The sequence below is a fragment of the Phodopus roborovskii genome, unplaced genomic scaffold (assembly GCF_943737965.1).
Source record: "Phodopus roborovskii unplaced genomic scaffold, PHOROB, whole genome shotgun sequence".
NCBI lineage: Eukaryota > Metazoa > Chordata > Mammalia > Rodentia > Cricetidae > Phodopus > Phodopus roborovskii.
Window position 1 is genome coordinate 15321242 of NW_026126629.1, and position 14653 is coordinate 15335894.

Sequence of the window (14653 nt, forward strand, 5' to 3'; positions counted from 1 at the left end):
CTACTGTCAGCGAGAAGGGGTCCTGTGTGTTTTGTTTCCTGTGCAGTGCTGGGAATCAAACTCAGAGCCTCACAGAAGCTTCTAATTTTGTTTTTAATGGCTGAATCATGCTTTATACGTTAGCTGAACTGTTTGCCCTGCCCTTTGGTTCCAGCTTCTGGGGAAAAGGAGTCAGAGTTACAGTGCATTTACACACCGGTCTCTGCTCCCTTCCATGTTTCTAACATTTCAGTCACACATTGGTCCAATAAACTGGGTGTAGTCTGTAAAGGGCCTTGGCTTGAGATGTCATCCTAGGTTCTATTCCTGGCTCCACCCTGAGATGGCTTTGTAACCCTGAGTAAAGCTGCTAAATGCCTGCCTTGTGGAGCTGATTTGAGGATGGAAGCAGGGAGGGGCCAAGGCATGGGATGCTCAGTGACCTTTCCTCCCTACCTGTGGAGCTTTTCAGGCTTCCTTCAATCTCTCTGTACCTCGAAGTGTAATATGCTATTGTAACAAGTGGGGAATTGTGGTAGCTTCAGGAGTCATGGGCGTCCTGGCTAGCTGGCCTTTCGGCCCAGTCCCCTTCCTTCACAGCCTGATTTTTTTCAGGAAGCCTTCTGATGGGGGACCCAATAAAGGGAGCACAGACTAGAAGGCTGACACAGCAGCATAAGAAAAGCATACGAGAAAAAACAGGGAGGTGGGTTTTTAGTGATCGCCTCATTTTGTAGAATAAATGAGGAAAATGCTAATGTTTAAAAATAATAATTAGGGACTAGAGAGATGGCTCAGTGGCTAAGAGCACTGGTTGCTCTTCCAGAGGTCCTGAGTTCAACTCCAGCATCCACATAACTGTTCACAACTGTCTAGGGATCTGGTGCCTCTTCCAATGTGTAGATGTACATGCAAACAAAACATTAATATATATAAAATAAACAAAAATTAAAAAGAATCTTAAGTAAAGCAATTAACATTGGGTATCCTGTCACAGACATTCAGGAATGGTGGATGAATGGATGATGGATGCATTCTCTTCCTCCTTTAACCATTTATGAAGACTTCTAAAATAAGAGCTGACAGTTAATGTTACATTTCTTACTCTGGTCAATAGCAATAATCCCATGAGTTTGGCGCTATGGTTATAAATGGGAAGGCTTCAGTCCTAAGAAGCTGCCTCAGGTCTAAAACTCCTTAATGGAGCTGGACTTTGAGCTACCTTTTCTCCCTTCACACTCCATGTTTGTAACCTTGAAGGCCTCTCGTGTGTGGTCTAAGACACTGGATGTCTATACTGCCCACAGGAGAGGAACAGAACACCGAAAGAAGCTAGCTGTGGAGAGACAAGCACATTTGGGGGGCAGGAGAATGCAGGAAGGAGTGAAGTATTCAAAGGGATTTGTACTTGTCTAGAATGATCTAGAAAATGTCTACAGTAGTATGCTACACTCTGAGAAAGGAGCACAAGACTTGACAAGACCTCAAATGTGGGACTCTGATCTTTATTTCTTTAGGTCTCAATTTCTTTATCCACAAAACAAGACCAAAGTTTAAAAAAAAAGTCCATCACTGTAAGACATTGTGAAGATCAGATTCATTCATTCAATTGTGTGCCACAAATGTGAATTCACTAATTTATACCTGTGTTGAGTGCTGACCACTGCCTAGGGGTTATGTTGGAAGTACAAAGAACAGTAAGGCATGATTCTTGATGTTAAGTTTCTTGTGAGGAATGTTGCCTGCCTTAGTCCATCTTGTTCTAGGGTGTAACCAAATGTCTGAGGCAGGGGGGTTTACAATGAGCAGAAATGTATTTGGCTCATGCTTGTGAAGGCTGGAAAGTCTACCTGCTAAGGCCATCTTACACTATCCCATATGGAAGGTGGAGGGGCAAAAGAGAGAGAAAGGAAATGGGCAATGGGAGGCCAGGGTCATTTTTATGAGAATCCCACTCCTTCTGAACCTATTCCCTCAATAATAACACTAATTCTTTCAAGAAATAGGGGCCGTGTGACCTAACCGCCTCCCATTAAGCTCTGCCCCCAACACTATTGCCGGGAGGAGTATGCTTCCTACATGTGAATGCTGGAAGGCACATCTTTGTGAAAGTTGTCAGTAGACTTTGAAGCATTATGAATAGCATTTTGTAGTGCTGCCTCCACTCTTAGGGGAGAAGGAGGGCATAGCCCTGTAAAAGTAGCTCAAATATTGTTTCTAGTAGTAAAATTTTGTTGTCAACATGAATGTTCAGTGATAGAAGAATGGTCAAGCAAATGCCATTCTAAAATTACTAGAGTCGTAAAGATGGGCAGCAGAGTGGTTAAAACCACATGCTTTTTCTTTTCTTTTTTTCTTTCTTTCTTTTTTTTTTTTTTTTTTTTTTTTTTTTTTTTTTTGGTTTTTCGAGGCAGGGTTTCTCTGTATTGCTTTGGAGCAACATGCAGTTCTTACAGAGAGCCCAGGTTCATTTCACAGCACCCATGTCAGACAGCTCACAATTGTCTCTAACTCTAGTTCTTGGGGACCCTACACCTTCTTATGGCGTCTATGGGTATCTGCCCTCATGTACATATAATTAACAATAAAAAATAAATCTTAAAGCGACAACTACAAAATCCTTAAAGACTCTGGGCCTGGAGAGAGAAGCTCAACAGTTCAGAGCACAAACTGGCCAGGTTGTGGTGGCACATGCCTGGAGGCAGGCAGATCCCTGTGAATTTGAGGTCAGCCTGGTCTACAGAACAAGTTCCAGTACAGCCAGGGCTACACAGAGAACCCTATCTCAAGAGGGAAGCCTATACTTACTGCTAAGGGCACCCAAGTTCTGTTCCTAGCATCCACATAGTGCTTTAACTCCAGTTCCATAGGATGCTCTGGAGACACCCGGACTCACACATGTATACATACACAACTAAAACTAAATAAAGTCTGTAAGAAAAGACAAGACCCTTATCCTTCCAAAATAAGTCTAGTGACTGGGCAATGAGGACTAATTTTAAAATTTCTGTTTGGGGGTTGACCTCTTCGGACTATCAGAGGAGACAGAGAGAAAAGAAACAATCACTCTTAAGAAAGTTCATGACAATTCCAGAAAGAATTTTCAGATCAAACTAACATAGGATGATAATTAAGTCCAAGGCTGAGTCTGTACAACATTTGTACAAATTACTAAAAGGGTAGAAAATAAAATCAATCTCATGAGTATTTTGTTTGTGAGATGTCAAAGTCCATTCCCCCAGCCCACTGATGTGGTGCTGTCTTGGTCCTGAGTCTGTGTGGCCGCTTGTTCTTTTTGCCTGCCTCACTTTGACTTTTGTTTCAGACTACATCAATCTGTTCAGCACCAAGTGTCATGGATGTGATTTTCCTGTGGAAGCTGGTGACAAGTTTATTGAGGCCCTGGGGCACACCTGGCATGACACCTGCTTCATTTGTGCGGTACGTTTCTAGCCTAGAGTTCCAACTATCTGAGCAGGGGATAGAAGGGACAAAGTGCAGTCTAGTTGGCCAACCTCTTGACACACAAGGAAACAGCTGTGGTACCCTGGTACCATAATGGTTAAAGTTTGCCAATGCCATGTCTTGATATGCCACGGGTGAAGAAAGCTGTATTACCAATGACTATAGGTCAATAGCAGCAAAGTACCCATGGGTTGGTTTGGAGAACCGGCATTTGTCTTACCAGCAATAGGTGAGGGCAGCAAACAATGGCCTAGAGAAGCAGGTGGCTTCCCCAGGTTATATGCTGCTTTGGTTATGAAGTGGGGTGAAGCCTTCACCATGAACCCCAGTCCTGGGCTTATTGACTAGGCCTCTGAAAAACTGAGATAAGGTTTCTCTTGGTAGAACCTTTAGAAAGCAGGCTGAGTATCACTTTCCTTTCCTAAGTGGTCCTGTTCTTGATGCACAGGGGCCGACAGAGAAGGCTGAGATTAACTATTAACTGTGTGCAGTTAGCTGAATCAGCAGGGCATCTGCATAGGAGACTGGCCTTCCGTTTACAGGGCTTTCAGCTGAGATGAGATTGTGAAACTCTGCTGCCACTATTCAGATTTGAGTTGGAAACCAGGAAATGTTCACCCGTAATAAATCTCTGTAATGTCAGTCTAACAGGCTTAACTTTGTTTAGGAAAATGAATGAATTTTAAGGACTAGAGTTACTCAAAGTAAATGTGGGGTATGTATAACAAAACTGTTCTGTTTAGGGGCTGGGGATGTAGCACAGTTGGTAGACTCTTTACCTAACATGTATGAAGCCCCAGGTTCGAACTCAGGCTTCATATAATCCAACTGTGGTACCATACACATACAATCTCAGCACTTGGGAGATGGAGGCAGGAGGACCAGAAGTTCAAGGTCATTCCCAGGTAACAGTGAACTTAAGACCAGCTTTGGATATAGGAAGCCCTGGAGGATGGATGGATGGACAGATAGATAGATAGATAGATAGATAGATAGATAGATAGATAGATAGATAGATAGATAAAGAAGTATCTGATCTGTTTAAGCCTGAATAATCCTTTAGGGATTTAGGATGGAGGACAATCCTAGGCATCAAGTTCACTGTTATATATTCTGAGTTCTGTACTGAACTGTATATTAATTTCCTAAGGTATAGTACAGATACAGCAGAAATATATCCTCTTACAAGGACAGTAAGATAGAAATCAAAACTCAAAGTGCTGACAGACAACCACACTCTCTCCTACTTCCGGTTGCTGGCCATGTTTTCATTCCCTGGTTAGTTTTAAGTGTTCTAGTCTTTACTTCCATTGTTACAGCCCCTTGCACCGTGTGTGCGTGTGTGTGCGTGTGTGTGTTTATGTCTCTAGCCAACATTGTTGTTTTTTCATAGTGTCTAACTACTAACCCTGGCTGTCGTGAAAGTCACTATGTAGACCAGGCTGTCCTGGAACTCACAGAGATCCACCTTCCTCTGCCTCTCAAGTGATAGAATTAAGCCCCATGGCTTTGAGCTTCTGAGCCTCCTATCTCTACCTCCCAAGTTGTATCTATATTTTCACATGGGTTATCCTCTGTGTATACATATCTGTTTCCATAGGCATCTCCTCTCCTCTCTTAAAAGTCATGCTGGAGCAAAGGGCAAAGGCTATCTTCCTCCAGTATGACTTTTTTTTTTTTTTTTTTTTTTTTTGAGACAGGGTTTCTCTGTGTAGCCCTGGCTGTCCTGGAACTCACTCTGTAGACCAGGTTGGCCCTGAACTCAGAGATCCACCTGCCTCTGCCTCCTGAGTACTGGGATCTCTGTATATAAATTTTAAGGCACAGGATTCAAATCCTTACCACTTCTAACATTCTTTGAACAGATTGTTTAGTTGCTTTTAAAAGTTCCTTAAATATGTCAGGGCTTCTCCCCAAAAGGGACCGTGTGTAACTGTCTGCCTATAGGGTGGCCTCTTGCATAGCTGGGGCTCAGCCAGGTGGAGCATAGAAGACTTGACTCTTTCAAGCTTCAGCTTTGACTGATTACAAGCTTGGATACCCAGTGTCTAGAAGGATCCAAGAGACCTGGAGAAGGTTCAGGAAGAAGCACGGAGGGTGGAGAGGGGGGCTGTGCTGCATGCATAGGGAATTGTGGCAGAGGTCATCAAGGAGGCTAGAATAGAAGTTCTAGAATAGAAGCAGGAAGAAGTAAAGTTTTGGGGTAGAGGACAGTTCCGAGAATAAAGACCAGCCAAGGGTGAGAGACCCATAGCAATGCCTAGCTGATTTGCCAAAAAAAAAAAAAAAAGAGATGATCTTGTCCCTTGGAAAGTGACATGGAGATCATTGAGTCTTCCTCTTGAGCCAGCCCCACGTGGTACTCACTGCTCTGTGGAAACAGTGAGGTAGAACACGGTTCTAGTATTGGGAAGAAACCTTTAGGTTGGAAAGCTTTAAGGCCTATCTCCTCCTTCCCTCCTCCCTCCCTTTCTCAGTGCTGATTGACCCTGAACTCTGTATGTGTCAGACAAGAGATTTGCCATTTACCAAATTCCCAAGTTAGACATTTCTCCTCCTTCTCTTCATCCTTCTCCCCTTCCTCCTTCTTCTCAAGGATCTTCTTTCTGTCATTTTACATTTCCAAATCTCTTCCTTGTTTGTTTGTCTATTTTGTAGCCCAGGATAGGCTTAAGTTCCTAACAGCTTCTTGAGTTCTGGGTGTGCAAGCATGCACCATCAACCCTGCCTCTAAATCCCTTTGTTTATATTTGCAAAAAGTCTCACTACATAGCTTTGGCCGAACTTGAAGTAATCCTCCTTTCTCAGCCTCCCAAGTAATGGAATTATAAGTTTGTGCCATAACATGCCCAGCTTCCAAATCGTTTTTAATAAGCATATGTTTTCATATGATGGTTTTTAACTTTCACACACCAAAACAAATCAAATAAACCAACCAGCCAACCAAAGCAACCAATAAGAAAGAGTCAGAGTAGGTCTTTTATGGTTGCACTGTTTCTTTATCAGTTAAATCATGGGATATAGAGCATTGTTAAATCTATTTATTTATTTAGAGACAAGGTCTTATGTAGTTCAGGCAGGTCTCTTGAACTCAGTATTTGTCCATGGAAGCCAATAAATTGAAATAAACTGAAAAATTACTTACTTCCCAGCTTATACCTTCCAAGGAAGGGCTGGAACTATAAGTGTGCACTATCCAGCCTCCTGGTTCATCCACATTCATACATACATATGTGTGTGTGTGTGCGCGTGCACTTATAAGATATATATATGTTTTTATATATGCACATATATGTCTATATGTGCATATATGTGTGTAATTTTTATTATTTTAAATTTATATGTATGCCACTCTATGTGTGTGTGTGTGTGTGTGTATGTGTGTGTGCACGTGTGTGTGTGCAAATTCAGGTGTCTGCAGAGGCAAAAGAAGGACTCAGAGCTTCTTGAGCTGGAGTTATAGGTGGTTGTGAGCTGCCTGATGTGAGTGCTAGGAACCATACTCTGGTTCTCTGCAAGAGCAGGGAGTACTCTTAATTGATGAACCATCTCTCTATCTTCCACATATTTTTCTTTTGTAAACTTCAGTATTGTGAAAGTATATTTTAAAAAAAATGTTAAAACTGTATCAGTATTGTGTTAAGTGTCTGTGTATGAATGATGTGTGTGAGTGAGTGTGGGACCTCTGGTGCCATGGCTGGAGTGTGGAAGTCAGAGGAAGACTGTGCAGTCAGTTCTCTCCTTCTATATCCACATGGATTATAGGGATTGAACTCAGATGCTCAGGCTTGCAGAGAAGTGCTTTTAGCTCACTGGAGAGGAATTCAGTTTGCAAATTATTCCTGGAATTTGGAAGCAAGTCTCTATCCACTTTTATGGTATCTAGAATCTTTACAGGAAAATCAGCTAATAGTTATGAGCAATTTGGAGACCTCCCAAATCCAAAGCATAGAAAATAAAGGCTAGAAGGCTAAGGTGTGGGTAAACTTCTAACACATGAGCCCTTAGGGGACAAACCACCTCCAAATCCTGGTTGCATTCAGCATCACTGTAACTACCTGGGGTGTTTCCAGGTAATTTTTAGTCCGTTGGCTTCTATGAACCATTAGAAGCCCATATAATTCCAAGTATAACTTCCCAACTGGGCCATCATGATGTCCCTTTCCAACCTTCATTGAATGTAACTCAAGCTCAACTCAGGGGAAAATCATGTCCACTCTATGACTACCTGTATATGAGGACTCATCTTAGTCTCCTTCCTGCTGCTGGGATAAAATATTCTGATAAAACAACTCAATAGAGAAAAGGTTTTATTTTAGCTCATGACACCGTCCATCATGACCAGGAAATCAAGGCAGCAGGTGCTGGAAGCAGCTGGTTAGAGTCAGAAGAGAGCAATGGATGCATGCTTGCTACTGTTGCTTAGGTCACTTTCTCCATTTTATCCACTCAGAGGGGCCCTACCTGAGGAATGGTTTCACCCACAGTTAAGATGGGTCTTCCCACATCACTTCATGTAATCAAGACGATCCCTCACAGGTGATCCTAGACTCTGTTACATTGACAACAGGCTTATTTTGAGGTCAGGATACAGCTTCCAATTCTGCTTCCCAGTAGGGATGCTCAGTGCCCTCTGTAGTGGAGCCCATCCCAGCCAGAATGACTTCCAAGACAACGCTCACATGTTAATATTTTGCCCACTTGGGGTCTGGTCCACATATTGGTAACCTAACACCTCACAACCTCTGCAAAGCCCGGAGCTCAGAACCATTTCAAATAAATACATCCTATTTTGCAGTGGAATTTCAGGAACAAGTACCATGGAAATGGGTTCTTACAGGCTTGAACATGATTCCCAGCGGTATAGTTTAATAGGTCTGTGACGTAAGCAAAATATTTGGGTTCTCTGAATCCCAATTTTTGAACTGTGAAATTAAATGAGGCCATTCCACTGGAACCACAGTGACCTCAGCAAAAATGAATTCATCCCCTTCTTTCCAGAATGTCTCCAGCCTCAAACTACTCTCATGTGTCTTTATCATGGGGACATATGACTTTGATTTTTACATATAATATTTTCCTGAATGCACTTTTCCATGTTTGATTGGTCTTTTTCCCATTGTTGTACCAGGTTTTCTTATTTTGGCCACCAATCATGACACAAAGACTTCTTGTTAGTTATGAATGCTCAACCTTAGCTTATGCTTGTTTCTGGCTAGGTTTTATAGGTTAATGGTTGCTCTTCATCTACATTTTGCTCCAGGGCTTTTTACCTTTTCTTTCTGTATGTCCTATTCTGTCTAACTGGCTGACTGGCCCCAGGCTTTACTTATCTTCTTTTCTTTCTGGCCTATCCCTCTTCTGCTTAGCTATTGCCATTCAGGTGCCTTAGGTGACACAGCAACACATCTTTACATAGTTAAACAAATGCAGCATAAGCAAACATCACACATCCTTGCCTAAAGTAATATTCCATAACACATGGTAGTATCCCATTGGAAGTTATATCACAAAAATGTATTCAATTATCTTTCTTCTGAAAGAAATTTCATTAGTATGTCCCTAGTATTACATAAATAATTCCCTTTGGGCACTGCTCATTTTTTAATATTAATTTATTTTTTTATTTTACATATCGATCCCAGTTCCCTCTCCCTCCTTCCCTGCACTGCTCATTTTTTAATTGGGTACTTTTTTCTTTAATTTTTTTGGCTACTCTCATAAAATATTAAGGGTGACAAGACCTTGAAGGTTTGTATCTTACCTATTTTGTTATGTTAATAGGTATGGTAGCTAGGAAAGATCTTTATTTCTCCTCTGGATTATTTAGTGAGAACAATCTTTGATGTTTTCTTAGTTTACTAATAGAATTTACTTAAATGTTAATTCCTTCTGTGGGAATTGACTTGTTAACTTGTACTGATTCTATATATACTTTGGATAGTCCTGCAACTTTGCATGGCTAAGAGATTGCCCTAACTGGGGCATCAGAATGAAGACACAACAGATGCATACACGTATTAAAAAAAGCTAGGATTGGGCGGATCATGTTCTCTGTTGGAGAGGCTCCAGCAGCAGCTTGGAAACTAAGTTTATTTTCCACATCTGAATTGAGGAGGCCAGCTAAACAAGGAGACAAGTTTAGGTAATAGCTATAGGGGAACAGTCTCAGGTTGTAAAAATCCTGGAGAAGGAAGCTATGGTCCACATTTCCTACATGTCTTAGTTTCTTTTTTTGTGAAGAGACACCATGACCACAGACACTTTTATACAGGAAAACATTTAATTGAGGTGACTTATAGTTCAAAGAATTAGTCTTTTACCATCATGGTGGGAAGCACGGAAGCATATACAGCCAGAGACAGTGCTGGAGAGGTAGCTGAGAATTCTACATTTGGATCAGTAGGCAGCAGGAAGAGAGAGCCACTGGGTCTGGCTTGACCATCTGAAACCTCAAAGCCTACCCCTAATGATACACTTCCTCCAACAAGGTCACACTTCAAGCCCATACCTCCTAATAATGTCCCTCCCTATAGGTCCACAGGGCAATTTTCATCCAAACCATCACAATCAACATCTGCAAACAGACCAGGAGAATGCTTTGTCATTTCCTTGGGCCTGAATAGGGGAAGTGTTTGCTATTCCTATTGATCTGAGTCATTGTGGTCCTTTACTTGCCTCTGCTCATATCAACAATATATAGTTACTCAGGACTGCTACCCACAACATAGCATGAATTAGTTATTTTTTTAATCACATATATATTCTCTATTCCACTAGATTTAATTAGAGTCCATGCTTTTCAGAAGTCTTTATCTTGATTTGTTACTTATTTATATCTTTATAGACAGTTTCAAGCAGCTAAAATGACCTTGACCTTTTTGACTCTCCTACCACATCCCTAGTGTTAGGATTCCCTAGCATTAAGATTACAGGCATGCTCATCAAGCCTGGTCATGTGGTTCTGGGAATCAAAGCCAGGGCTTTAGGCATGACTGCCAAGCAACTGGCTATATCCTCAACCCCTGGAAGTCTTCATGTTATATGGTTCAACCTACATATTCTGTTTAGTCATGAAGACTTTGTAGCAGGGGGCAGAAAAACAGGCTGCTTCTCCCCTTAGCTCAGTCCAACAGTGCATTTTTCTAAAAGGGTGACTTTCCCCCCTATATAGCCCAGTTTAGTCCCTGAATTCACGACGACCCTTCTGCACCAGCCTCTAAAGTGCTGGGACAAGGAGCATGTCTGACACGTTGTGCTAGTCTGAAATATTTTGCTCTTGTCCTCCCTGCTGCAAGATCCCATCTGACACCACTCTGTTTTCCCTCCCAGGTCTGCCATGTGAATCTGGAGGGGCAGCCATTCTACTCCAAGAAAGACAAACCGCTGTGCAAAAAGCATGCGCATGCCATCAACGTGTAGGGGCTCCAAAGTGGCTGGTGAGGGCCCGGCCCAGGCTGCTCCTGCTATGACAATGAAGGAGTCAAAGAAGCTGATGTTTCTTCTGGCGGGGGGAAGGGGGATGAGAAATGATTGAGCCTTTTGAAGTCTAATTTTAGTTTTTTCTTGTACACACAGATTGTGTATTTGCGTAGTTCAGACTAGAAGCCAAAAGAAGATTCTAAACCTAGTTAGTAATTAATCCACGGCTGGAATGCACTCCAGACATTTGGGAAAGAATTCCAAGAAATCAAAAGTTAAAAACAAAAAGCAATGTTCAAAAGTGATACACCTCCTCATTCATCACTGTCACTCGTGTAGGGACAGAGCTCAGGGCAGTTATGGAGAATCCAAAGCTCACAGCAGAGTTCTGGAGAGCTCCTTGGCAAACACAATGATGTGCCAAATAGTATTTGCTGTGGGGTTATTTTTAGAGCCCGCACTGAGAGCTCCTTAGCTAAGACCCATTGGGCCTTCTTCACCAAAAAAGGAAGAGTCGTGCCATCAGCATCACAGAGTTTCCTCTGCACATCAGACTTCAGATGTTGAACAAACTGGAAACCTGTAAGGGGAGTCCAGCCGTCTGAAGCGATGTCAGGCCACCACAGAGCAAATGCAGAGGCTCACAAAAGGTCTTTGGCTAGTGCCATAGACAACTGAGAAAAGATGAGCTCTCTCTCTCTACATCTCCCCCTCTCGGTCTGAAACATCTGATGTCTCTGGACGGCTTTGCTCCTTTTTGAATTGTCATGGGAAAGTGAAATTGGGTTTCTCCCGTGTTTGCTTTATGATGTGTCAGAAGACTCTGGGTCGAGTTTAGCTTTTGTTTTGCTTGAAGAGGGTCCTGAGCATGACTGTTTTGTGCAAGTATTTCACCCCCCACCCACTACTCCTCATGTTGTGGGTGGGGGTGAAATATGTCTTCCTCATCCCCACCCTCAGACAGGCTCAGTGGAAAGAAAAGAGATGGTGTCAAACACAGGACAGTAGAACAGGCTCTCACACCCAACTGTGTGAGAGGATCTTGCTTTCTGCCAACCTCAGCATGGGCTGCAGGGTGCCCATCTTCAGGTCCCATCATGCTCTTTGCTTGTTCCTTTAAATGCAACACACCACTTATGCAATCATGCTGACTGCTGCAAGGAGGGGAAAAGGTACATGTGGCATTTGGGCCAATATTTTGAAAAAAGCTGAGTGGATTTAAAATATTTGTTGAAATAGACCTGGCCCTCAGAGTCCTTTACAGATACATGGAGCTAGGTAGAAGTACAGAGAGTGGCTTCCTTTCTGGGTTTGGAGATGGCAAGGTCACTTTTCCTTCTAGGAAGCACTGTTAGGAAGGATGTTCATTGGCAATGGCATTGAAGCACTGTGTGGACGTGTTTCTCACGGGAGCAGTGTTTAGGCACTCACTCACTCACTGACCCCTCTCTTTGCTCCTGTTTTGGATTTTTTTTTCCCCTCCTCTTTACACATTTGAAATGCTTTATAGGAATGTATTCAAACTGTTTTTCTTTTGAGAACTAAGGCTTCCTGGTAAATGTCATCCTACTTAAGGGTCTCTCCCAGTCAGACATAGCCTAAGAGGAAGCTTTTTCTAAGTATGGAATCATCAATCCCCTTCTGGCAGCGCGAATGAATGTCGGAACAGGGCTCCTACCAAACAGCCCTTCATTACTTTTGATGCAAAGCTCCAGGCTGAGCAGATTCTGCTGGGACAGCCTGGAGATTTGTTCAGAGATACAGAACAGGGCCTTGTGCAGCCTGTTGTTTTTGGAAAGTTCAAATATACAGGGACAAGCAGCTTGCTGACTAAACAGAAAGATTCTAAGCAGTTGAATTTTTGAAAAAGTATCTATTAAATGGTCAGGAACTGGTCTCGAGGAAGGGAAATAAAAAAAATCCCAACCATTATGTTTCCCAAATCTCTTTTTAAAGTTTTTTTATGCATGTGCACAGACACCACTCTTGTGTATTTTGTCATTTTCTGCAGGCTCTTTAAGAAGAAATGCAAACTATCCCAAAGGAAAGCATCACTATCATTTTATATTAAGTGGTTTTTTTTTAATATTTAATAGTCATGTATATTCATGAAGGACTCTTGTTTTTCAAAAACAAATCATTTCAGGGGCTAGGTGTAATCCAGTAGTACAGAATTTTCCTAGCATTCAGGATGCTCTAGCTTTTGTCCCGAGCACTGCCAAAAACCAATTTAAACGTAGCAGGAAAAGGAGCTAGTTTCAAGAATGGTACACAAGGCAAACCTGCATATTGGTAAGATTAAGACTGTGTGGCGTTCCGGTTGACGTCATGGCTTTCTTGTGACAGCAAATGGTTTTTACTGGTTCATAGAAATACAGTTTGTCTTGTCTTCTTATTGTTGGCATCAACCTAATGTACTGATAAACACTCACCTGTTTCAGTAGAATTACTTGTATTGGCAGTGTTTGCATTACCAATCTAGTCTTTGTAATGTGAACTTTTCAACCCAAGTATTCTTGCTCTGGGTCTTTTTCCTTTCTTTTTGGTAACCTTTCTGAAGTGGAATAGAATTGTTATAGGTGTGCACAAAACAATTTTGCATGTTTTCATTTCTTCTTCTTGTCTTTCTTTTTGGTGTGTGTGTATGGGGGGGGTCTGTGTAGATTCCTTTTAGTAAAATAAAATTTAGAAATAGACTCCCAAATGCTAATTTTTGTTTTGTGAAAAGTTCTTTCATTTGTCATAAAAAAAAAAGTAGCTGACATCTAGATAGCCACAAGTAAAAGTATGAGACAAAAATGCCCTGTGAATAAGAAACACTGTTTGCTCTGTTGCACAGCAGCAACTTCATCATTTTATTTAATCAAAGTTGTATGAATAACACATTTTTTTTTTCTTGAGACAGGGTTTCTCTGTGTAGCTTTGGAGCTTATCCTGGCACTCAAATCTGTAGACCAGGCCAGTCTGGAACTCACAGAGATCCGTCTGCCTCTGCCTCCTGAGTGCTGGGATTAAAGGCATGTGCCACCACCGCCTGGCCACAAATGAGGAATTAATAAGCTGAAGAACAGGCCTAGTCTTGTATTTTCCCAAAGGTGCTTTTAGTTACTTGGTGGCCCAACATTTCATATAGTTCTCACAATATGGCCTCCGCCTCTGGCACTACAGACACTGTGATCAGACTATTAACTTTTAAATTGTTATTTCATTTTATTATTTTTAGTGTGTGTGTAGGGGGTAAGTGTAACAGCATATGTGCCTTGGTGTGCATGTAGGGGTCAGAGGACAACTTTCAGGAGTTTCCTTCTGCCGAGTGGGTTCTGAGTACAGAATATGTCATCATATTTAGAAGAAGGTGCCACCACCCACTGAGCCATCTCAGTTGCCCAGATTTTTTTATTTTGTTTTTTATTTGCAAATTTATGTATATTTAAAATTTATATTTGTTTTAATTTTATGTGTATGAGTGTTTTGTTGGCATATATGTCTGTTCACCACTGGTGTCTTTGGAGGTCAGAAGAGGGTGTTGGATCCTCTGGAACTGGAGTTACTGATGGTGGTGAGCCACTATATGGAAGCTGGGAATTGAACTACTGTGGTTCTATGCAAAAGCAACAGTGATCTTAACCACTGAGACATCTCTCCAGGCCCAACTTTAAAATGTATTTTTATTGCTTTTAAACTATGTGTCTGTGTGAGTCTGGGCATGTGAGTATAGGTGCCTGTAGAGTCTAGATGAAGGTATTGGATTTCCCTGGAGCTGTAAGAAGTTGTAAACTGTCTGACT

At 41.9% G+C, this 14653-nt stretch overlaps 1 protein-coding gene across 2 annotated transcripts in view; it reads left to right on the forward strand.

Moving 5' to 3' along the window:
* Ldb3 (LIM domain binding 3) overlaps positions 1-10955 on the forward strand; it is a 58228-nt gene extending 47273 nt beyond the window's left edge. For both annotated transcript variants that reach the window (XM_051206892.1, XM_051206893.1), the window contains 2 exons: positions 3305-3420; positions 10777-10955. In XM_051206892.1, coding sequence (XP_051062849.1) covers positions 3305-3420; positions 10777-10866 — 206 coding nt within the window. In that variant the 3' untranslated portion in view covers positions 10867-10955. The remainder of the gene's footprint in view (positions 1-3304; positions 3421-10776) is intronic.
* Positions 10956-14653: the final 3698 nt, after the last annotated feature.